The 24,146-nt window shown below is 46.3% G+C and overlaps 1 protein-coding gene across 1 annotated transcript; it reads right to left on the bottom strand.

Moving 5' to 3' along the window:
- Positions 1 to 8,264: 8,264 nt before the first annotated feature.
- LOC123772186 (uncharacterized) lies at positions 8,265 to 22,444 on the bottom strand. Its single transcript, XM_045765249.2, has 4 exons — positions 22,244 to 22,444; positions 21,088 to 21,235; positions 20,744 to 20,906; positions 8,265 to 9,171 (listed from the first exon to the last, which is right to left on the bottom strand). The coding sequence occupies exons 1-4, from the start codon at positions 22,282 to 22,284 to the stop codon at positions 8,516 to 8,518; spliced, it is 1,008 nt and encodes a 335-aa protein (XP_045621205.1). The 5' UTR covers positions 22,285 to 22,444; the 3' UTR covers positions 8,265 to 8,515.
- Positions 22,445 to 24,146: the final 1,702 nt, after the last annotated feature.

Here is a 24,146-nt window from a genome sequence, read left to right as displayed (position 1 = left end):
GCGATTTTCGCTGCTACCGGCCAAAAACCGCGCGATTTTCGCCGCTACCGGCCAAAAATAGCGCTATTTTCGCCGCTACCGGCCAAAAACCGCTCAATTTTCGCCGCTACCGGCCAATAACCATGCGATTTTCGCAGCTGGCGGGCAAAAATCGCGATTTTCGCCGCTACCGGCCAAAAATAGCGCGATTTTCGCCGCTACCGGCCAAACACCGCGCGATTTTCGCCGCTACCGGAAAAAAATCATGCGATTTTCGCAGCTGGCGGGCAAAAATCCCGATTTTCGCCGCTACCGGCCAAAAATCGCGCGATTTTCGCCGCTAGCGGCCAAGAATCGGGCGATTTTTGTCGCTAACGGCCGAAAACCGCGCTATTTTGCGCAAAAACCATGCGATTTTCGCAGCTGGCGGGAAAAAAATCGCGATTTTCGCCGTTACCGGCCAAAAATAGCGCGATTTTCGCCGCTAGCGGCCAAAACCGTGCGATTTTCGCCGTTATGGCCAAAAATCGGGCGATTTTTGCCGCTAACGGCCGAAAACCGTGCTATTTTGCGCAAAAACCATGCGATTTTCGCAGCTGGCGGGCAAAAATAGCGATTTTCCCGCTACCGGCCAAAAATAGCGCGATTTTCGCCGCTAGCGGCGAAAAAACGGGCGATTTTTGCCGCTAACGGCCGAAAACAGCGCTATTTTGCGCAAAAACCATGCGATTTTCACGCTACCGGCCAAAAATCGGGCGATTTTTGTCGCTAACGGCCGAAAACCGCGCTATTTTGCGCAAAAACCATGCGATTTTCGCAGCTGGCGGGCAAAAATCGCGATTTTCGCCGTTACCGGCCAAAAATAAGGCGATTTTCGCCGCTAGCGGCCAAAAACCGTGCGATTTTCGCCGTTATGGCCAAAAATCGGGCGATTTTTGCCGCTAACGGCCGAAAACCGCGCTATTTTGCGAAAAAACCATGCGATTTTCGCAGATAGCGGGCAAAAATCGCGATTTTCACCGCTTCCGGCTAAAAATAGCGCGATTTTTGCCGCTACCGGCCAAAAACCGCGCGATTTTCGCCGCTACCGCCCAAAAACCATGCAATTTTCGCAGCTGGCGGGCAAAAATCGCGATTTTCGCCGCTAGCGGCCAAAAATCAGGCGATTTTTGCCGCTAACGGCCGAAAACCGCGCTATTTTGCCCAAAAACCATGCGATTTTCGCAGCTGGCGGGTAAAAATCGCGATTTTCGCAGCTACCGGCCAAAAATAGCGCGATTTTCGCCGCTACCGGCCAAAAACCGCGCGAATTTAGCCGATACCGGCCAAAAACCATGCGATTTTCGCAGCTGGCTGGCAAAAATCGCGATTTTCGCCGCTACCGGCCAAAAACTGCGCTATTTTCGACGCTACCGGCCAAAAACTGCGCTATTTTCGACGCTACCGGCCAAAAACTATGCGATTTTCCCACCTGGCGGGCAAAAATCGCGATTTTCGCCGCTACCGGCCAAAAATAGCGCGATTTTGGCCGCTAGCGGCCAAAATCCGGACGATTTTTGCCGCTAACGGCCGAAAACCGCGCTATTTAGCGCAAAAACCATGCGATTTTCGCAGCTGGCGGGCAAAAATCGCGATTTTCGCCGCTACCGGCCAAAAATCGCGCGATTTTCGCTGCTAGCGGCCAAAAATCGGGCGATTTTTGCCGCTAGCGGCCAAAAAACGGGCGATTTTTGCCGCTAACGGCCGAAAACCGCGCTATTTTGCGCAAAAACCATGCGATTTTCGCAGCTGGCGGGCAAAAGTCGCCATTTTCGCCGCTACCGGCCAAAAATAGCGCGATTTTCGCCGCTAGCGGCCCAAAACGGTGCGATTTTCGCCGCTAGCGGCCAAAAAACGGGCGATTTTTGCCGCTAACGGCCGAAAACCGCGCTATTTTGCGCAAAAACCATCCGATTTTCACAGCTTGCGGGCAAAAATCGCGATTTTCGCCGCTACCGGCCAAAAATAGCACGATTTTCGCCGCTACCGGTCAAAAACCATGCGATTTTCGCAGCTGGCGGGCAAAAATCGCGATTTTCGCCGCTACCGGCCAAAAATAGCGCAATGTTTGCCGCTAGCGGCCAAAAACCGTGCGATTTTTGCCGCTAGAGGCCAAAAATCGGGCGATTTTTGCCGCTAACGGCCGAAAACCGCGCTATTTTGCGCAAAAACCATGCGATATTCGCAGCTGGCGGGCAAAAATCGCGATTTTCGTCGCTACCGGCCAAAAATAGCGCGATTTTCGCCGCTACCGGGCAAAAACGGTGTGATTTTCGCTGCTAGCGGCCAAAAAACGGGCGATTTTTGCCGCTAACGGCCGAAAACCGCGTTATTTTGCGCAAAAACCATCCGATTTTCGCAGCTTGCGGGCAAAAATAGCGCGATTTTCGCCGCTACCGGCCAAAAATAGCGCGATTTTTGCCGCTAGAGGCCAAAAAACGGGCGATTTTTGCCGCTAACGGCCGAAAACCGCCCTATTTTGCGAAAAAACCGTGCGATTTTCGCAGCTGGCGGGCAAAAATCGCGATTTTCGCCGCAACCGGCCAAAAATAGCGCGATTTTCGCCGCTAGCGGCCAAAAACGGTGTGATTTTCGCTGCTAGCGGCCAAAAAACGGGCGATTTTTGCCGCTAACGGCCGAAAACCGCGTTATTTTGCGCAAAAACCATCCGATTTTCGCAGTTTGCGGGCAAAAATCGCGATTTTCGCCGCTACCGGCCAAAAATTGCGCGATTTTCGCCGCTACCGGCCAAAAACCATGCGATTTTCGCAGCTGGCGGGCAAAAATCGCGATTTTCGCCGCAACCGGCCAAAAATAGCGCGATTTTCGCTGCTAGCGGCCGAAAACCGTGCGATTTTTGCGCAAAAACTATGCGATTTTCCCAGCTGGCGGGCAAAAATCGCGATTTTCGCCGCAACCGGCCAAAAATAGCGCGATTTTCGCAGCTAGCGGCCAAAAATCGGGCGATTTTTGCCGCTAACGGCCAAAAAACGCGCTATTTTGCGCAAAAACTATGCGATTTTCGCAGCTGGCGGGCAAAAATAATGATTTTCGCCGCTACCGGCAAAAATAGCGCGATTTTCGCCGCTACCGGCCAAAAACCGCGCGAATTTAGCCGCTACCAGCCAAAAACCATGCGATTTTCGCAGCTGGCTGGCAAAAATCGCGATTTTCGCCGCTACCGGCCAAAAACTGCGCTATTTTCGACGCTACCGGCCAAAAACTATGCGATTTTCCCAGCTGGCTGGCAAAAATCGCGATTTTCGCCGCTACTGGCCAAAAATAGCGCAATTTTCGCCGCTAGCGGCCAAAAACCGTGCGATTTTCGCCGCTAGCGGCCATAAATCGGGCTATTTTTGCCGCTAACGGCCGAAAACCGCGCTATTTTGCGCAAAAACCATGCGATTTTCGCAGCTGGCAGGCAAAAATCGCGATTTTCGCCGCTACTGGCCAAAAATAGTGCTTTTTTTGCCGCTACCGGCCAAAAACCGTGCGATTTTCGCCGCTACCGGCCAAGAACCATGCGATTTTCGCAACTGGCGGGCAAAAATCGCGATTTTCGCCGCTAACGGCCAAAAATAGCGCAATTTTTGCAGCTAGCGTCCAAAAACCGTGCGATTTTCGCCGCTAGAGGCGAAAAATCGGGCGATTTTTGCCGCTAACGGCCGAAAACCGCGCTATTTTGCGCAAAAACCATGCGATTTTCGCAGCTGGCGTGCAAAAATCGCGATTTTCGCTGCTACCGGCCAAAAACCGCGCGATTTTCGCCGCTACCGGCCAAAAATAGCGCTATTTTCGCCGCTACCGGCCAAAAACCGCTCAATTTTCGCCGCTACCGGCCAATAACCATGCGATTTTCGCAGCTGGCGGGCAAAAATCGCGATTTTCGCCGCTACCGGCCAAAAATAGCGCGATTTTCGCCGCTACCGGCCAAACACCGCGCGATTTTCGCCGCTACCGGAAAAAAATCATGCGATTTTCGCAGCTGGCGGGCAAAAATCGCGATTTTCGCCGCTACCGGCCAAAAATCGCGCGATTTTCGCCGCTAGCGGCCAAGAATCGGGCGATTTTTGTCGCTAACGGCCGAAAACCGCGCTATTTTGCGCAAAAACCATGCGATTTTCGCAGCTGGCGGGAAAAAATCGCGATTTTCGCCGTTACCGGCCAAAAATAGCGCGATTTTCGCCGCTAGCGGCCAAAACCGTGCGATTTTCGCCGTTATGGCCAAAAATCGGGCGATTTTTGCCGCTAACGGCCGAAAACCGTGCTATTTTGCGCAAAAACCATGCGATTTTCGCAGCTGGCGGGCAAAAATAGCGATTTTCCCGCTACCGGCCAAAAATAGCGCGATTTTCGCCACTAGCGGCCAAAAACGGTGCGATTTTCGCCGCTGGCGGCGAAAAAACGGGCGATTTTTGCCGCTAACGGCCGAAAACAGCGCTATTTTGCGCAAAAACCATGCGATTTTCGCAGCTGGCGGGCAAAAATCGCGATTTTCACGCTACCGGCCAAAAATCGGGCGATTTTTGTCGCTAACGGCCGAAAACCGCGCTATTTTGCGCAAAAACCATGCGATTTTCGCAGCTGGCGGGCAAAAATCGCGATTTTCGCCGTTACCGGCCAAAAATAAGGCGATTTTCGCCGCTAGCGGCCAAAAACCGTGCGATTTTCGCCGTTATGGCCAAAAATCGGGCGATTTTTGCCGCTAACGGCCGAAAACCGCGCTATTTTGCGAAAAAACCATGCGATTTTCGCAGATAGCGGGCAAAAATCGCGATTTTCACCGCTTCCGGCTAAAAATAGCGCGATTTTAGCCGCTACCGGCCAAAAACCGCGCGATTTTCGCCGCTACCGCCCAAAAACCATGCGATTTTCGCAGCTGGCGGGCAAAAATCGCGATTTTCGCCGCTAGCGGCCAAAAATCAGGCGATTTTTGCCGCTAACGGCCGAAAACCGCGCTATTTTGCGCAAAAACCATGCGATTTTCGCAGCTGGCGGGTAAAAATCGCGATTTTCGCAGCTACCGGCCAAAAATAGCGCGATTTTCGCCGCTACCGGCCAAAAACCGCGCGAATTTAGCCGATACCGGCCAAAAACCATGCGATTTTCGCAGCTGGCTGGCAAAAATCGCGATTTTCGCCGCTACCGGCCAAAAACTGCGCTATTTTCGACGCTACCGGCCAAAAACTATGCGATTTTCCCAGCTGGCGGGCAAAAATCGCGATTTTCGCCGCTACCGGCCAAAAATAGCGCGATTTTTGCCGCTAGCGGCCAAAATCCGGACGATTTTTGCCGCTAACGGCCGAAAACCGCGCTATTTTGCGCAAAAACCATGCGATTTTCGCAGCTGGCGGGCAAAAATCGCGATTTTCGCCGCTACCGGCCAAAAATCGCGCGATTTTCGCTGCTAGCGGCCAAAAATCGGGCGATTTTTGCCGCTAGCGGCCAAAAAACGGGCGATTTTTGCCGCTAACGGCCGAAAACCGCGCTATTTTGCGCAAAAACCATGCGATTTTCGCAGCTGGCGGGCAAAAGTCGCCATTTTCGCCGCTACCGGCCAAAAATAGCGCGATTTTCGCCGCTAGCGGCCCAAAACGGTGCGATTTTCGCCGCTAGCGGCCAAAAAACGGGCGATTTTTGCCGCTAACGGCCGAAAACCGCGCTATTTTGCGCAAAAACCATCCGATTTTCACAGCTGGCGGGCAAAAATCGCGATTTTCGCCGCTACCGGCCAAAAATAGCGCAATGTTTGCCGCTAGCGGCCAAAAACCGTGCGATTTTTGCCGCTAGAGGCCAAAAATCGGGCGATTTTTGCCGCTAACGGCCGAAAACCGCGCTATTTTGCGCAAAAACCATGCGATATTCGAAGCTGGCGGGCAAAAATCGCGATTTTCGTCGCTACCGGCCAAAAATAGCGCGATTTTCGCCGCTACCGGGCAAAAATAGCGCGATTTTCGCTGCTAGCAGCCAAAAACCGTGCGATTTTCGCCGCTACCGGCCAAAAATCGGGCGATTTTTGCCGCTAACGGCCGAAAACCGCGCTATTTTGCGCGAAAACTATGCGATTTTCGCAGCTGGCGGGCAAAAATCGCGATTTTCGCCGCTACCGGCCAAAAACCTCGCGATTTTCGCCGCTACCGGCCAAAAACCATGTGATTTTCGCATCTGGCGGGCAAAAACTGCGCGATTTTCGCCGCTACCGGCCAAAAACCATGTGATTTTCGCAGCTGGCGGGCAAAATTCGCGATTTTCGCCGCTACCGGCCAAAAATAGCGCGATTTTCGCTGCTAGTGGCCAAAAATCTGGGGGCTTTTTGCCGCTAACGGCCGAAAACCGCGCTATTTTGCGCAAAAACCATGCGATTTTCGCAGTTGGCGGGCAAAAATCGCGATTTTCGCCACTACCGGCCAAAAATCGCGCGATTTTCGCCGCTAGCCGCCAAAAAACGGGCGATTTTTGCCGCTAACGGCCGAAAACCGCGCTATTTTGCGAAAAAACTATGCGATTTTCGCAGCTGGCGGGCAAAAATCGCTATTTTCGCCGCTACCGGCCAAAAATCGCGCGATTTTCGCCGCTACCGGCCAAAAACCATGCGATTTTCGCACCTGGCGGGCAAAAATTGCGATTTTCGCCGCTACCGGCCAAAAATAGCGCAATGTTTGCCGCTAGCGGCCAAAAACCGTGCGATTTTCGCCGCTAACGGCCGAAAACCGCGCTATTTTGCGCAAAAAATATGCGATATTCGCAGCTGGCGGGCAAAAATCGCAATTTTCGTCGCTACCGGCCAAAAACTGTTCGATTTTCGCCGCTAGCGGCCAAAAATCGGGCGATTTTTGCCGCTAACGGCCGAAAACCGCGCTATTTTGCGCAAAAACTATGCGATTTTCGCAGCTGGCGGGCAAAAATCGCGATTTTCGCCGCTACCGGCCAAAAACCGCGAGATTTTCGCCGCTACCGGCCAAAAACCGCGAGATTTTCGCCGCTACCGCCCAAAAACCATGCGATTTTCGCAGCTGGCGGGCAAAAATCGCGATTTTCGCCGCTACCGGCCAAAAATAGCGCGATTTTCGCCGCTACCGTCCAAAAACCATGCGATTTTCGCAGCTGGCGGGCAAAAATCGCGGGCAAAAAAAAAGAATAACCAAAACAAGCAAAAGGTCGGCAGGAAACAAGCGGATAGGAGAAGAGGGGGAGAAAAACGAAACAGAAGGAAAAGTTAAAAGACGTTCAGCACAATTAGAGGACAACAGCAGGAGCATAAGGCTACAAAAGGACAGGACTGTCCCAAGGAGCATCACACTGGCAGCTGCCCACCAAGCTCCCCTCACGGAAACGAGCTGAACAGGAAGGGGGGATTCCAGCAGGTAGTGTAATAGTGGCACCTCAGATATGACTAACGATTGTGTTCATTACCTCCCAGCAGCACTTGTAACCAAATTAGAGTGTGGGCAAAGATGATTATCGTTTTAGATTCTGCTCTCTGAATTATGATTAAGCCAACCAAAAGGTGGCACGGGCAAGAATAGCCCGTAAAGGGGGCCCAAATATCTTTATGCTTATAATTTAATGAGAGCCGGTGTATCAGGGGAAGGAAGAAGGCCTAAAGAAGAGGGCCTCAACTTAGGGGGAGGGTGATGCCCCTAGTCACTGCTACAAAGCAAGTTTTACTTTATCAGAGGAAGGAGGTCATGCCACACGTGCAAGACCAGTGGTTCAGTCTAATCCTTTCTCAAACAGCTGCTTGACACCACCTTGTTGGAAATGCGAGACGACTAGGACCGAGGAGAGTAGGAGACAGTAGGGAAGATTAACCTTCAGGCCTGTTACAACTGGAAGTTCCGCGAGGCCCGACTATTTGTAAAGGGTATGGTTGTCACCGTGAGAGGAGATGGGACCATAAAGCAAGGATAAAAGGAATGCAAGCCAAAGGGACCCCCCCCCCCCCCCCTCAAAAGAGTGATGTACACTGGCAAGCGGGGAATTAACCTTGCAGGAGCTATGGAGCTAGCAAAACTTTTCTAGGCAACAGGAAACTGGGATCTTCAAGCCACAGAGCAGCCCCCCTCCCATAGGACAGACATAACGAAACAGGATTAAGACTGGGCCCCCTTTGTTGCCAGGCATCACAGCATGCCGGGGAGGAAGTTTCATTTCCGTATTTATAAAGATAAATGTTAATCGCAGCTCCAAGCACATTTTAAAATGCTTGGTCACTCATTAAAAAGGAGTTAGTAAAAAGAGCCACATTTAAAAAGGGTTAATGTTTATTTATAAAAGATTGACAATGCTTATTACAATATACTTTACATTCTCAACCCCAAAAATTTTGCAAAACTGACAGGTTTTTACCGATTTGCGAGGATTTTAAAAATCTAAATTAAAAGTTTGATCCTTAAAACTAAGATTATCTTTACAAATTACTGCAAATTATAGTTACAGATATTAAAAATAAGCATGAACTTTACACTATAGTACTTAAAATTACTTCACACTAATTCTATCCCCAAAACCAAAGCCAGAAACTATTGCCAGTGTTGTGCGACACTGTAGTATTGGAACTCTCGTTGACGGAAGCTCCTGGCAAAGAGCCGTTGCCCAAAACATTGACATAACCTTGCACAGGACTTTTTGTCACGTTAAGATTCAAAGATTCTCCCTGAGGATTCAAAGTAAATACAGACTTATTGTGAGTGGCGGCACCAAGAGCGTCTTTATGTGAATATTCTGTAGACGAGGTTGGCAGTGTACCGAGCCACAGGCTAGATTGCGACCCTTCACTTTTATGACTCGAGTTAATGGCCCTTGTTGCATTACCTTTCAGTAAATACAGAGCGCGTCTCACTGCGTCAATTAGAGTAGAGTTTTCTGCATCGATCAAAGCTTTCTTGACGTGTTCATTAGTAGCGTTGACGTGACTTCTCTTCAAGCCTACTACTGGCAGTCCAACACCTTCAACCTTTGTTAAACGAGATTTGTCATCTTTTTCTTTATCCGCGTGGGACGCTCCGGGAAGGGCCTCCGAAACGTGACTCTGCACGTTAGTCAGATTTGGGTAGTTTTCATGAAATGGATGAAATTCCGTGAACTCTTCAGGGGCAGATTCTATGTTTACGCCTTTTTGACCTTCCGATACTTTTTCATTAGTATTGTTGTCTGCAACAATATGAAAGATCACATTAAACATTTTATATAATATCTGAAGTTAATAATTAACTTCAAGGATCTGTTAATGTTTAGTTAATTGTTAAATATCACAGTCTATGCTTTGCATTTTCGTGAAGCCTATACAAGTTTCTCAAGTACTTTGCTAATCTTTCCCATTTGTTTAAGGGGGCATATCAATGTAAAATTAAAAGTGGTTCAATTTGCTTATAAATTTTTTTATGAAATGGTTATAGAAAGGGCTGCAGCTGGTCCAAGTTTCATCATCACACCCTAAACAGAAGAGAAAAAAATAAACGAATTATGCAACGAATTTTCAAATAGTTTCAGGGAACACATGTGTCAACTAAAATCATTTCTATAACACATTAAATTAAGCACATAATAAAGGATTCTAGTGATCAGTTTTATCAAAAGTGTTTAGTGCAATAATATAATTTTTCAAAGTTACCCTTCTAAAAAAATATGCAATATATGATATTTATAAATTTTTATAAAATCAACAAATAGACTTTGGACTAAAATGTCTACTAGATTCTGTAGAAGCACAAACGCTACATATAAGGTGTAATTTGCATGTAAATTGATTGATAAATGAAAGCTCTGAAGTAATTTGAAGGTGTAAATTACTTTCCAGAGTAAAATAAAGATCCAAGTTCGGCCACCTGTAGCTGAGCTTGACTTCGACAGATTTCGTTCATAATTAGCACCCTTGCAGATAGGCTTCCATTGAGCAAGGTGTGCAAGTTTCATGCAAATCCCTTGATAACAAACGAGAAAAAAATTGGCCAAAAAAAAAAAAAAAAAAAAAAAAATATTTAAATATAAATATATTGCACATACATATTACAATTATTACAAGAGTTTGTGCTTCTACAGCACATAGTAGACATTTTAGTTGACACATGTGTTCCCCGAGATTATTTGAGTGTTGAACATTCGTTGCATAATACGTTGTGTATTTTTTTTCTCCTTTTCTGTTTAGGGTGTGATGGTGAAACTTTGACCAGTTGCAGCCCTTTCTATAACCATTTCTTAAACAAATTTAAGCAAATTGAACAACTTTTAATTTATAACGATTTAGAATGATATGCCCCCTTAACCCCCCTTTGCGATTAAATATTAAACTTTAGTACGAATCTAAATATCAATTCACATTTTACAATCTAGTTAAAGTTTAGTTCATTTGTTACGCACCCCATACCCATCCTGTGGGCGGCAGTGGAAAGTGTTAAGAGGAACATAATGTGCTCCGAACCCTACAATTCATTTAGCCAAGCAAGTTTTAATCTAGGTGTCATGGCGACTGCTGGAGGTTCACGCAGCATCTCCTACAAAACATTGACGATACCCTCGAGGATACTGGGAAACCACTGTTGCATACCACACATTTAGATCATGAACGTCACCCGGTCTTAGAAGAGGATCCAGACAGATTTCTTGGACAGTAAACATCACAGCAAGGCAAACAGACTTTAAATGTAGAGGTTTTTACCATACCTCGAAAGGCTGCAGCAAAGACATTAAATGTGGAAAATGCACCGGTTCCCATTACACACAAAACTGCATCAGATACACTCGCCTGCTCAAACTGTGGTGGCGATCACGACATTCCATTCAAACTATGTCCTTCATACATAGCAACAAAATTTAAGGTTTTTTCCCTACAAACAACCTGCAATACAGTAGTGCATCTAAACAACCTAACACAGCCCATCATAAAATACCTCACTCAACCACAACCTAATGCGTGTACCCGATAAGTTTCACCGACAATCCCAAAACCCCAGGGTCCAACCATCTCCCACAAAATGCACAACAGAGACCTGATCTTGTCGACACTTTTTACTCTGAAAATTCACTAGAAAAGACGCTGGACCGACTTCTAACTAAATTCCTTACACAAGTAATAACCCACCCCTGAGGCAGACCCAACAGACATCCCATCAACAGCTATAGACACTGACATCAGCCCAAACAAAGTTACCATAGCTGGACACATTGAACAGATGGAAAAAACTTAAATAACTCTTTGACACGCCTTACTAGAATCATTTCCCAGGCCGACTTGCCACAAACTTGGTTCCGAGTCCGCCCTGAGCAGCCGTGGAACGAGGACGTGTCCCGGCCTCCGTTACTGCTGGGGTTGTTTTGCCATTTGGTCGCCAGGTGGTGTGGCCGTCTCTGCCCTCCCAGTGTTGTCAGCACGCAGCCAGGCAGGCAACGTGGCAGTTCTGACATGGGGGGCCTTCCAATTCCTCCTGTTCTGCGTGTGAATTCCGTGGGACTGGAGTTCTCATAAGGCTGCTTATCCAGCCATCGAGTTGGTGATGTGCGACATTCTTCGTGTCCCGGTGGAGGCTGTCTATAGAGTTGAGCTTGTTACGGCCCACTTGGTGATTTTCAAGTTCGTGAGGGAGGAGTATCGGGACTTCCTCCATTGGTACAAGGGCGTTCGTTGCAGTTGCCGGATGGCGCCGGCTGTTGCGATCTCTGACTACAGTGGTGCCCTGACTTGTGTCAGTGTACACGGTGCGCCCCTGGAGTTCCCTGAAGACCTTCGGCGCTTCTTCGAGAGGTATGGTGCAGTCAGTCAGTGTTCGGGTGAACACTTTCCTCGGGGAAGTATGCTGGGAAGCAGACGAACATCTGTACCTTAGGTATGCACCTGCGGTCGGATATCCCATCTTCTGTCCGGCTGCTAGGTTACTACGTTCGGGTGTATTATGCCCGGCAGCCCCGTACCCGATGTGGCCAGTTAGGGCATCAGGCTGCCGGGTGCTCTGAGGCCCCTGCTGCACCTGTTTACTTGTTCCGGGAAGAGGATTTCCCGCCGCTCCAGGGCGTGGATTCCGGAGATGAAGAGGGGCAGGTCCCGTTCGCTGTTGATGCGCCCCCCCCCCCTGCGTCACCTGACGTGCCCCCGGTGGTTGTTGAGCCACCGGAACACCCGGAGGAGGGACTTGTCACTGGTCAATTCGCTGTGCCAGTTGCTCCCGAGGGTCTTCCAGATGGTCTCTGCAAGTAGTCTTCATCTTCCTCGTCTCTTGCTGATGCGCCTGGCCCTGCGCTCTCGCCGGGTGTTACAGCTGTGTTGGGTACTGGGGGGGGGCTGTGGACCGTCTTGTGTGCGGCCCGGTTCCCCCTGTGGTTGAGGCTGTTGCCGTACTGCGACGGGAGTGTTCGAACGGTCTGCGAGGCCCGTGGTTCAGGGTCCGCCTCCGGCTGTGAGGAATGTGCAGCCGGTGCCCAAGCGTTCCAGGCGTTCTTCTACTGCTTGGGCTGATGTGGAGGACTTCGACGCAGGTGGAGCTTGGGGGCGATGATGTGGCAGTTCCGGGTGCTTCGTGCTCTACGTCGCTGGTGGTGGCTGACGTCCATGTGCTTGCTGTTGACAATGGTTGTGCGTATGATTTACCTCTTGTTTTTTCTCCTGCAGAAGGTTCTCCGCAGTGGGAGGTGGTCGCTCCTACGGACGTGGGTGGTGTGGGTTCTGGTGCGAGCCATGGCCTCAAGCTGGTGCTTAAGAAGGATGCCAAGTGTGGGGGGGGGGGGTCCCTGCAAGTGTGACGTCCGGTGGTTGACGCGGGGCCCTGTGAGGTAGCCGATTGATTGATGAAGATTAAGCCACCCAAGAGGTGGCACGGGCATGAATAGCCCGTAAGTGGTGGCCCTTTTGAGCCATTACCAGTATAAAAAGATGACACTGGAGATCTATGGACGGATGATCACACCATCTGGTCACCATTTGGTCCGGGAGACATCTCCCGTCACGCAGGGTGCAGTCGCACCTCTACAGATCTCCAGTATCATCTATTTATACTGGTGATGGCTTAAAAGGGCCACCACTTACGAGCTATTTATGCCCGTGCCATCTTTTGGGTGGCTTCATCTTCATCTTAACACATTCACAAGGGAGACATCTCCCGTCATGCAGGGTGCATTCACACCTCCACAGATCTCCAGTATCAGCTCTTGATACTGGTAATGGCTTAAAAGGGCCACCACTTACGGGCTATTCATGCCCGTGCCACCTTTTGGGTGGCTTAATCTTCATCAATCGATCTATGGACAGGGACGGGAGACATCTCCCGTCCACGAGGCTAACCATAGCCCGTGCTTCTTGCCCCGCTCCTGTGCCAGGTAAGTTACGGGCTCACCATAGCCCGTGCTACTTGGAAACTTGTTCCGAGTAGCTTAATCTATAACAACGATCTATGGAGGCGCAACTGCACCCTGCGTGACGGGAGATGTCTCCCGGACCAAATGGTGACCAAATGGTGTGAGGTAGCCGAGGAGGCTCCCAGTGCGCTGCCCATTGCCCGGCCCCGTGGGAAGGAGCCCCTCCCTCTCGTCTTGGCCTTCGGCGTGGCGTATGATGCTCATTCCTTTGAGGTTTGACATTGGTGAACGCGTGCATCTTGTTCCGTGGTGCCCTTCTTCCATCTGGGTTCAGCGGGCTCAGTTTTGTTGTGGGTGTGCAGGAGTTGATGCCTGATCCTCTTACGGTTTATAATGAACCTGTTCCGGATGACGTCATGTTATTTTGGGAGGCGTATTGTGTTCGAATCCCGGCGGCGGAGTGGCCGGATAAGTATGAAGAATTTGAGTAGTCACTGTGTGCTTGCTGTGCGTTTGGTGTGTGATTGGAACTGTGGTTTGTTTGCAATGTGTTGTACCTATTGTGCGCCCTTCAGGCCGGTGTTGAGTTTGTTCTCATGACCGTTGTTTTGTTGTATTTTATTTCCGTTACCCTCCTGTCCGGTATTGTTTCTTTTGTGTTTCATTATGTATGCTTATTGTTGTATTTTTGTTGTCGGCTCTACAGGCCGGTATTTAGTGTATTTGTATTTGTTGTGCTTTGTTATGTCTGTTCCTGGTTTATTATCGTTTTATTTATTTTATTTTATTTATTCGCATGTGTAAAAAAAAAAAAAAAAACTTGGTTCTGGCGGTTTGGGTAAGAGTCCCCATCCACCGCTAGGTATCCAACACGTACTATTGGCATACCAAGGAAAACGCACATCCATAACCCACAGCGTAAATGGCTCCCCTAACCATGCCTGAATACATTAAAACATCCCTCACAGAACTGAAAATTCCTTTAGTCATCCAAACCGGACTTTGCTTACATAACCGAATCTTGGCTCACCCCAAAACAAAATCCTATTTTTAAAAACTTTCAGATGCAGAGACTGGACAAACCAAACCGTATGGGGGGGGGGGGCATTTTCCTCCTAACACCGAGTAATATGACAAACCTATAACACTTAACGGTAAACTAGAAATGTTAATATGCCTAATACCTTACAATGGTACACATCCTGTCTAGGTATATGCAACTTTGGTGGCAAAAAATGAACCTAAATTCTATCTTAACCAATTAGGACACCCAATCATTGTTACAAGTGATGGATGCAAACCACCTCACATGGAGTAGAGGTACCCAAGATACTGTAGGCACTTTTTTATAAACTACTTAGACACTGCACCATATATTCTTTCGCCGCCCTACCTTACAACTTACTTTAACTACAGAACCAATTATGGAGCCTCATTGAAATCTGCTTTAGCTCCGTGCACTTTCAACATTAGCTAGTTTCATACTGGACCAGATATTGGTAGTGCCCACAAACCCCTCATTATAAAATTTACTAACTTCCAGCCACCAACCCACCCCCTAACGCTCCCCAAGTGGAACATTAAGAACCTAGATAAAAAATGGACTGATAAGTGTTTCCCAGATACAGACGATATAGACCCTAACACGCGACTGTCCACAATCACCTGCCATAAATTTTGCAGCCACACAAATGTTCAAGAAAACTTCAGGACAGGTCCAATAAACCACTTAAACAGTGGTAGAATGTGTGCGAACTCTTTACGCCGACGAGCTATACAAAAAGACGTCAGCCCTCCCTACAGAACTGGGTCAGTCAGCCCCCCCCCCCCCCCCTCCACCACCACCCACCGCAAGAGAAAAAAAAACAGTCAGCAAAGCGAGCATCATGGGCAAAATTGATAGCCTCGTACCCACTCCACATACAAAAGTCTGTGCTACATTTAACAGTATTAAAGGTCGCCCAACATTCCCTTCGTTTCCCCAGATCAACGGTTCACTGTCAGACACCTCAGGAGCGTGCAAATATTTTTGCTGAACGTCTTAAAGTTACCCTCTCAACACCCTTCATGCCCAAGGACTCTTTCAGACAAGAAATTGACCGTGCCATACTGCTACTCATGCTCTGCGTCGACAGTATGTACACCTTAAGCGAGCTACAATGAGCCTTAACCCATCTACCTCTTGGCAAGTCACCTGCAGAGGATGGAATTCCATATGAACTTTAATATCTTCCATCGACTGCACATAGTAGTTTAGAAAAGTAGTACAACCTATGCTGGACTCTGGTAAATATTCCTTTACAATCGCAGACATTCTTCCTTTCCTTAAACCAGGAAAAGACCCATCCCAATCTGCGTCATAGATCTAACCCCTTACTATCATGCCTCAGTAAAGTTATGGAAAAGCTAGTACATACTCTCCGCCAATGGTACCTTTAGTATAATTCTATACCGTCACTCCAAGCTGGATTTCGACCGCAATGCTCCACACTATCAAATACTCTGCCTTTAACATGAAATCCGCACTTCTCAGAAGCAGTGAATTTTGTATTTTTCTCTACCTAGACCTCAAAGGAGCTTTTGATAGCATTCCCCATACTTTACTCTTGGCAAAGCTTGCACGTTTAGCCATACAGGGAAGATTACTTTTATAGTTACAGTCCTATCCTACGAACAGGACCTCTAAAGTCTATATACAAGGCGAGTTTTCCGATGGCATTCCAATACAAACTGGTGTCCCGTTCATTTGATGCATCACGGTATTGGGATTTCTGCGTGTAATTTCCTCACACGAGCTACAAATAACCTCAATATAGACCTCTCAAACTGAAACCCAACTTACTGTTCCCCCATTCCACCTTTGCTTTCTACAACTAATACATCAATACAACTTAAGACAACATTCCAAAAGTCTGCACTAGAAAATCAGCCATAGCCTCAGTCTGATTCAACAATGAAAAATTGCTACCCAAATACCACAGATTTATACCGATGAATCTTGCATCATGATGAACGTACCCTCTGTCACTAGCGCTGTATGGATACCCGAATACCATCTCAAGCAGGGATGGCAGAGACCAAACCAACTATTTTCCATAGCCGATTTACATGCCTTACATCAAGCTCTCCAAATAATCAACATTACCAGTCCAGTTTGTCTTGTCATGTCTAACTTCATGAGCATCGATTGAACGGTTATGACACCTATCCAATGGGTCACAGCGCATTGTGGTATTCTCCATAATGAACTAATAGATCAACTAGCCAAAGCAGTGCACAACGCGCCTCATTACCCCTCATCCAATTCCCCATGTTGCACGTAAAGGAGCCTTAAAAAAAATATACCATCACCCAAAATTTGCCGACGAAGTGGAAAACGTCATACTCGTCTTTGTACTATGGGTCCACTAAAAAGACATGGGAAACTTCGAAACATGTTAGATAGAAGAAATTTATGCAACCATGACCAGAATAATTAGGGCTGGGACACCAAACTGGCAGCACACAGCTCTAAGTACAGAACAGACATCAACGAACTCTGCATCCACTGTCAGGTGCCCGAAACAATCTAACACCATCTCTTTCACCGCTTCCGACATCCTAGCGCCAAAGTAAATTTCAAACAAGTACTTTTCACTTAAAATACCCTTTACTATCTAGCATATATTAGGAGGTGGTGACCACGCTTCACAAGAAAAATACCAAATAGTCAAAGCACTGGCTAAACATCTCTAGTCTACCAACAAATTGGGCCCCATCTGACCCGCGCCACATTTACATCTGGCCCCACCAACAGCTCAACATTGAAAACAAATGCCTCGTCGCTGCCCCAAGGATCAGCCGAGGCCACAAACATACCGCCCTACGGTGCGGCAAGTCTCCCTCCACATACATCTGTTTTAGTCGCAGCTCTTCTATCTACACCACAACGTAAAAAGCACTTTAAACTCTTGTCCTCAACATAAACTCTTCTCCCAACGTCTGCACTGGTGCAGTCATCGGGAGGACAAACCCTTCATGCAAACCCTACCATCAAGAAGAATCTTACCGAGCTAGCTACAAAATTCTATGGGCGACTGATTTTGCCAGTTTAAAAATTTTTTTATTGAACATTAATAGTGTGAAACCAATATAATATTTTAATAAATGTGCCGAGGTGTTAAATAATTAACCTTTTTGGGCTGGAATACGCAGTCATTGGTCCGTAACATACCACATTAGATTATGTACTAGCTACTTTTAATCACTAATGACGCTTTCGGTCATTCATCAACCATTAACGACAATTAACATTTTCCCAACGTCACTTCGGAAATAATCACAATCATAAACGGCAATAATCTCTTAGGAAAGTGATAAGTAACCAACCAGTTTCCCCTATCAGGCCAAATGATCAACTTTTCCATTTGACTTGTTGCCGCCGAAGAGGGCTAGTTTATTGTGCACCCCATACTCATCCTGTGAGCGGTAGCGCAAAAAGCATTACAGAGGACACACAAGGTCTTTATCAGACCATCTTTGATAAAATTCCATCTATCCTTCACACCTTACAGTGCGTTCCATTTCAAGAGCTATATTTTTACAGCAAGTAATTACACACTTATGGTAGGTCTTATCGATAAAAGAATTTGAGCAATTGAGATACTCGTCATTGGGGAGCTGCTGTTTATTATTAGTCAATACACTACATTTTTCTTAAAGTGTTATGTCTTTTGTGTCCCTGTTTTTGTCCACACTTTACATCTAGATCCCTATACAAACCGAACTGCAGAGATACTTTTAGTCAAGTCTTATTCGAGCTGTGCCAACGTCTGTTACTCTGCTTATTTTGTTACTTGCCCCATACACATGTTTTACTCTACACATTTCATTGTGATAAACAAAGGACCTGCTAGTTCCAGTTTGCACTGTTCTACTTTAAATTCATCCAGGAGTTCTTTTCTAATGACACTTAAGGGACCTATTTGATAACCGATTCCGTTCAATACCGTCTTCATTTACTGCAGCTTTAGCAAGGGCGTCAACTTTATCATGTTCCTGCAGGCCAATGCGAGACGGAATCTACATTTTTATATATTACCCTCTTGCTAAGTATGCTTATATACGTGTCTAGCTTCTGAGACAAGCACGTTATTACTTTACTGCAAACTGTTTATTGCTCGTAGTGAGGAAAGCGAGTGAAATAATTAAGCTGTCTACTTCAGTGTTGTCAATTTAGTGTGCTAACAGCATTGCTACCAACTCTGCATTGTGGATACCTAGTTACCAATTCTTTTATTCCTTTGAATTGTGCTGGCAAACCGTATCCAACCCAAGGCCAGGTGAAGCGTGGATAAGTCCATCAGGGACGTAGCAGTGTCATTCATGCTAATAGCGATTCTGTGAAAATAGATTAACGGTCTCTAGCATCCATTGATTAGTACAAGATTTAACAATACGAGTCCAGTTCCAACTCTTACTAGAAGGGGGCTGCAGCCTCGCTACAAGGTTAGGTCCTGTGCCAAGTAAGTACATTACGGGCTCGCCGTAACCTGTGTTACTTTTTAACTTTCTTCCGAGTAGATGGATCCAAAAACTACAGCTACAGAGTGAACCGTCAAGTCCGCCCTTATCCCAGCTACCTGCTCTCGTCCCTCATTAGAGGTCCCAGATCCCTCCCTCGTTCGAGCTAGAGTACTCCTCCGAGCACTCTACCCCCGGCCTCCCAGGCTCTTTGCTCCAGGCCTCAAGCTCCGACCTCCTGTAGCACCACGTCCTATCCGATTGCTAGCAGCATGCAACAAGCTTCTGCTCATAAGAGATTTCACTTCCAACATCCGACTACTGTAACCTTTACTAAAAAAAATCTTCAAAACCCACCTCTTGTCACCCGTGAATGTATACGTTACAGCTATATTACTGGCAAAATGCCCAAGCGACGTGTGGTGAACATTTCTACGAGAAGCATTAAATATTTGGCCGCGACAGTTTTAACAAGTGTGAAGGAGTTAAAAATCAAACTGTGCGGGAAAGCAATTAGGAAAAGAAAATATATAGCCTTATTCTTGTTTTGCGGGGAGACTACTATTGTGAGATCGGACGCTGAAAGGAGAATCTGTTAGCGGCCTGGCCAAGCCAGGCCGTCGACATGACTCCGCCGCCCGAGGTGGGGGGTCCACCTCGAGCGAGTCGGGATGCAAAAAGTCATTTACCCGATGGCTACTAATCTTAGTGGCCTCTACGAGAAGAGGAATCCGCCGGCATATCTAAGGTACTCCCTACCCATTGACTTTCATGATCTTTTCCAGGTAGATTTGAAACGGTTTTGGCATTTACTGCTTCGGTGGGTAGGCGGTTCCATGGGTGAAAAAACCATCTGCCCCAAGGCATGGATGGCTTATCGAGGGAACAGTTTCTGGAACATCTCACGAAGAGGAGCGCAGGGCACTGGTAGAGATCCATCTGGAGAGCCTCTATATACTAGGCAAGTCTAATTTACCGTGTCTGGGGACAGGAAGCCAGAGAATTTATACAAGTTTGGCTTTTTATATTAAAAAAAGTACCGGATCTAGTAAGAGGGCCTGCGAGGTACCACCCGGTCGGGGAAGCAACCCCCCTCAAACTTTACATGGACCATGGACGTCAGTCCCGCTGCACTGCTAATCCTGGCAGCATCCAGAAGACACACCGAAGTGAGCCCCCCCCTTAACTCCATCAGATCATTCCCAAACATCTTCCATGGTAACACTATCGTCCATCTAACACTATGGATGATTTAGGTAAAGGCACAATGTTCCGTAGACCCCGTATGGTGTGAAGTTTAGAGAAATAGCTAGCCAAAGTGTTAAAAGAAGCGAGTCAAGGCTAGAGAAAAAAGGCTACTTACAGCCAGCTTTAAACCAAGGCGCCCTTCTAACATCTGGGTGCAGGATCCAAAGCCGCCAACAGAAAGCCGCTTTATAAATGCTTATTGGTTTCATTTTTTTTTTTAATTTAGCATTATGACTTAATACCTAGCAATTAACATGTTTAAAACTATAGTTTTCGGCATGTTCATAACTATTCATGCCTGTTATGGAAAGTAAAAAAACTTCTGCAAACGTTTGCTTGGACAAAAAAACGACCGCTGTCAGCAGTTTCCTACTAATCTAGTTAGAATTTAATTGTTTACACTTTCTACGGATTAAATCAGAAGCAGACTTAGTTCGCAAACAGCCGAAACTATTGCAAGTAGGTACCCTGCCTCCCGACTTGTTGCAACGAGTTAAGGTGGGGGGGGGAGGGGGGGTCCAGCAGCGATTTATCCCCCCCAGTTTAATATATTTCAATTTGAAACCGAATATTTTCGTAGGCACTAAATAGACCTTCAGCTGTCCCGAGTACCACACGGGAATTGTACCAAACAACCCTAAGTTACTTTTGCTACGAAACTTTAGAACTAACTTCTCCCCCCCACACTAACCTTTGCTGTAGCGAAGCTGCAGGTCGTAATATGGCTGGAGGGAAGGAACCTTGACTATTAAGGCCCCATCATCCAAGAGGTCATCGGTGTTCTTTTTCTTCGCGTCAGGTTGAGCCGGGTTCGTCTCGCAGCACAATCTTGTCCCTAAACGGCAGGTATATGGCTGCAACAAAATTTTATTTGTAGTTTTTCCAACGAAGGTTATGGGTAAAAATATGAAAAACAACGCAATCAAATTTAATGCTCAAGAAACAGTTTTTGAATTTTAGTCACTAAAAGCGTTGAAAACCTTAAGTAGACAGGCATAAATTTGCAACATGGCCAGCAAGTTTGCTACAACTCACTGCAAAAGAATATGCAGCGACGACAGAGAGGGGAAGAACCTCCATGGTGCAGAACTCTTCGTTGGGCACACACCGGCAGTCTCTACCCCGGCCCTGGTACGGTACCATGGGGGCCATGGCCGCTCCCCACACGCCACACACACGAACCCTGAAGCACGGAAGGTACAGGGTAAAGCCAACACTGGCATCAAGCAGCCTAATGTGTAATGAGACCAATCTATTCACAGACTTGGTCTTTAAGGGTCTGCTTGGCATAGACTAAAAGTTAATTTTTATAGTAAACTGCATGGGGTACCCGGGTCAACTGTGTGCTCTTTTCCCCACCCCGTCTGATCATTTTCTAATCTCTCCTAACCGTCACTACGTCTCTGCAAAGTTCTGCAGTACAGTATACAACACTGCAGAGACGGGCTTAGTCTGCCTGTGGGTACATGCCAATATATGAAGCAATCTGATTCAACCTAATGGTTCGACGCCTTCCCTTTAAAACTCTCCCCTCGACTCGTGTAAGGCAACCTACTTTTATCCTTCGTGTAATTTGAGAAGACGTGCAGTGTTATGATTTTTTTTTAGAAGCCTCAGCACCCATCGATGTTCATATTAAACATTCGAAAGTGTTACGTCCTTTACTACAAATTAAAATTTCACGTAAACGTTGAATTCTCAGGGTTATGCCAATATTAAAAATTTTAATGTTTCAGTGAATGTCTTTTAACATGTCAAATGTATTTAAATACAAACTATGTACGTATATTTATACAAAATCGCATTTGTTTACATTTGGGTCCGTGTTTATGCACATCCATTAATACCACGCAGTCTATCAGATTGAAACTACCAACTTTGTTATTTACCATTTTATAGTAGCATGGATCAAATAGTTTTCAGGCATGTGGGTTTGGCGTTTACTTTTCCTAACGTTATTGCAACTTAAAGTATGCAAATCAACCTAAAATTAAGATCTTTATAGGTCGAGGTCTAGAAAACCACAAGACAAGTGTGGCAAATCGTTAACAGGTTTGGCAAAAACATGGTGCGGTAGTTATGAACTGAAGCATTTTATGGGAGGGAAGAATTTTCCTGGACGGGGGAGTGGCATAGTAATGCATGTGGGTATATCTACTTCTTGAAAACATAGTCGGCAACCTATACTTACCACAACACCAGCCACAGGACAGACAATAAGGAGCTTCTCATTTTAGTTTTTAAAAGTTTCCTGTCACTGGCAAAAATCGGTATATAACCAAAGGCCACACGCACAAATCACTGGAGATTAACGCTTCCGAAGCGAAATAAATGACAAACGTAAAGAACAGCTCAGGTCACTCCTGTGGATGGGATGAGAATGGTCGATAGGACGGCATGTCTGTGAGCGAGGTTGACTGCAGCGTCAAGCTGAAACGGGTTCATTGGCGAGGTTTCGAAGCTTCGAAGATGTTATTGTTTTTTTGGATACCCGTCCTTCAGCCAGCCGTCCTCGTAGAACAGGCTGTACTCATCAACGAAGGCCAAATACTTGTTAATCCAGCCTTCAAACCCCGCCAAACATGACTCACAACTGATAACGTTCGAACATTTCTCGAACAGTGCTTCGCTGACGAACTTTGTTCGAATCACAACTCTGTAATTGCTTCACCCAAGCTCTACAAATGCAATTCGTCCTCAGCCCAAATCCAAGCACTTCTAATTTCAGCACGTCCTCATAAACAAAGGTCAAAGTCCATTCCATGCACCCGCCAAACTCCCTGTTTATGCAACCTGTCCATAGACTGTTTAAAGTCGCGGCCGTCCTCCCCAGACGCATTCATTAATTTAAACATACTGTATATTAAAATTGGTTTGTTCTCATATATAAATTAATAATATTATACATAAAAAATCTATGTATAGTTAGGCGTAGGTTAGATTAGGTGTTTAGGTTCTGTTGGCGATTATTTTTATTTTAAGTACGTGGGTGAAGCATTTATAAAATTCTGGTTCGAACAGAGGACGTGAGCGAAGCACTTGTCCCAGAAGTGTTCGGACGTCATTAGGTTTGAGTCGTGTGTAAACTGCTTTTCATTCATAAACAGGGAGTTTGGCCGGTGCTTGGGATCACTTTTGGGTCTTTGTTTGGAGGACGGGGAGACAAATACAAATAATCACAAACAGAATCTAAACACCTAACCTAACCTATGTCTATTTATGCACAATATGGTAATATATTATAATATTAATTTATATTTGAGAAAATTCCCGTTTTGAATGAACAGCATGTACAAATTTATGAATGCGTCTGTGGGGTTGACCGCTAAATGTAATGGACTTGAGTCGAGGACGGGTTGGTCCACGGTATTGTGGTTGACAATTTATATGACTCTGGTGTGAATCACCTAATTCTCCTGTGCTCAAGTGGCAGCCCAGGGAAGGCTTAAAGTTTAGGTTTGGGCAGGGGTATATATACTAAATAGATGTCACGTCTATATGTAAAGTAAATATATATTGTAAAGTCATATACTTTAATCTCAATTAGTATTAAGTTTTAGTCTTTAGTGTTTTTCCTGCCCGAAACGCTTTGCGTCATAGTGGCTTTAGGCATTGTATGTACTAGCTCTATCTATAAATCCATCAGTGTTTGTATCACACCTTGTATGTATGTACTTTACCTGAATAAACATTTGAATTTGAACTTGAATTTGTCTGTGACGGTAAAAAAAACATGCTTTTCTGAAAAACTGTGTTTATCATGTGAGGGAAATCTTCGAAACCTCTTTACCGATTGCTTTGAAATTTTGACACAACGTTCCATACGAATAGGTGCGTCTTTTTATATATCTACTATATACATGCCTCACCTGTGACAGGAAAAAACATGCTATTTTTGAAAAACAGCGCCATCTGTTGGACGTAAGAGCAACACATGCTTTAATCTCTGAAAGTTCTTCACCAATTGCTTTGAAATTTTCACACAATGTTCCATTCGCACCCGAGTGGGTTTTTGTATGCATATTATATAGATGTTACGTCTGTGTCGGAAAAAAACATGCTTTAAAAAAAATGTTTTTTTTTCATGTGATTTT

Source organism: Procambarus clarkii, chromosome 69 (assembly GCF_040958095.1).
Source record: "Procambarus clarkii isolate CNS0578487 chromosome 69, FALCON_Pclarkii_2.0, whole genome shotgun sequence".
NCBI lineage: Eukaryota > Metazoa > Arthropoda > Malacostraca > Decapoda > Cambaridae > Procambarus > Procambarus clarkii.
The sequence above is the reverse complement of the archived record's forward strand: the minus strand, read 5'-3'. Positions and strand labels throughout refer to the sequence as shown.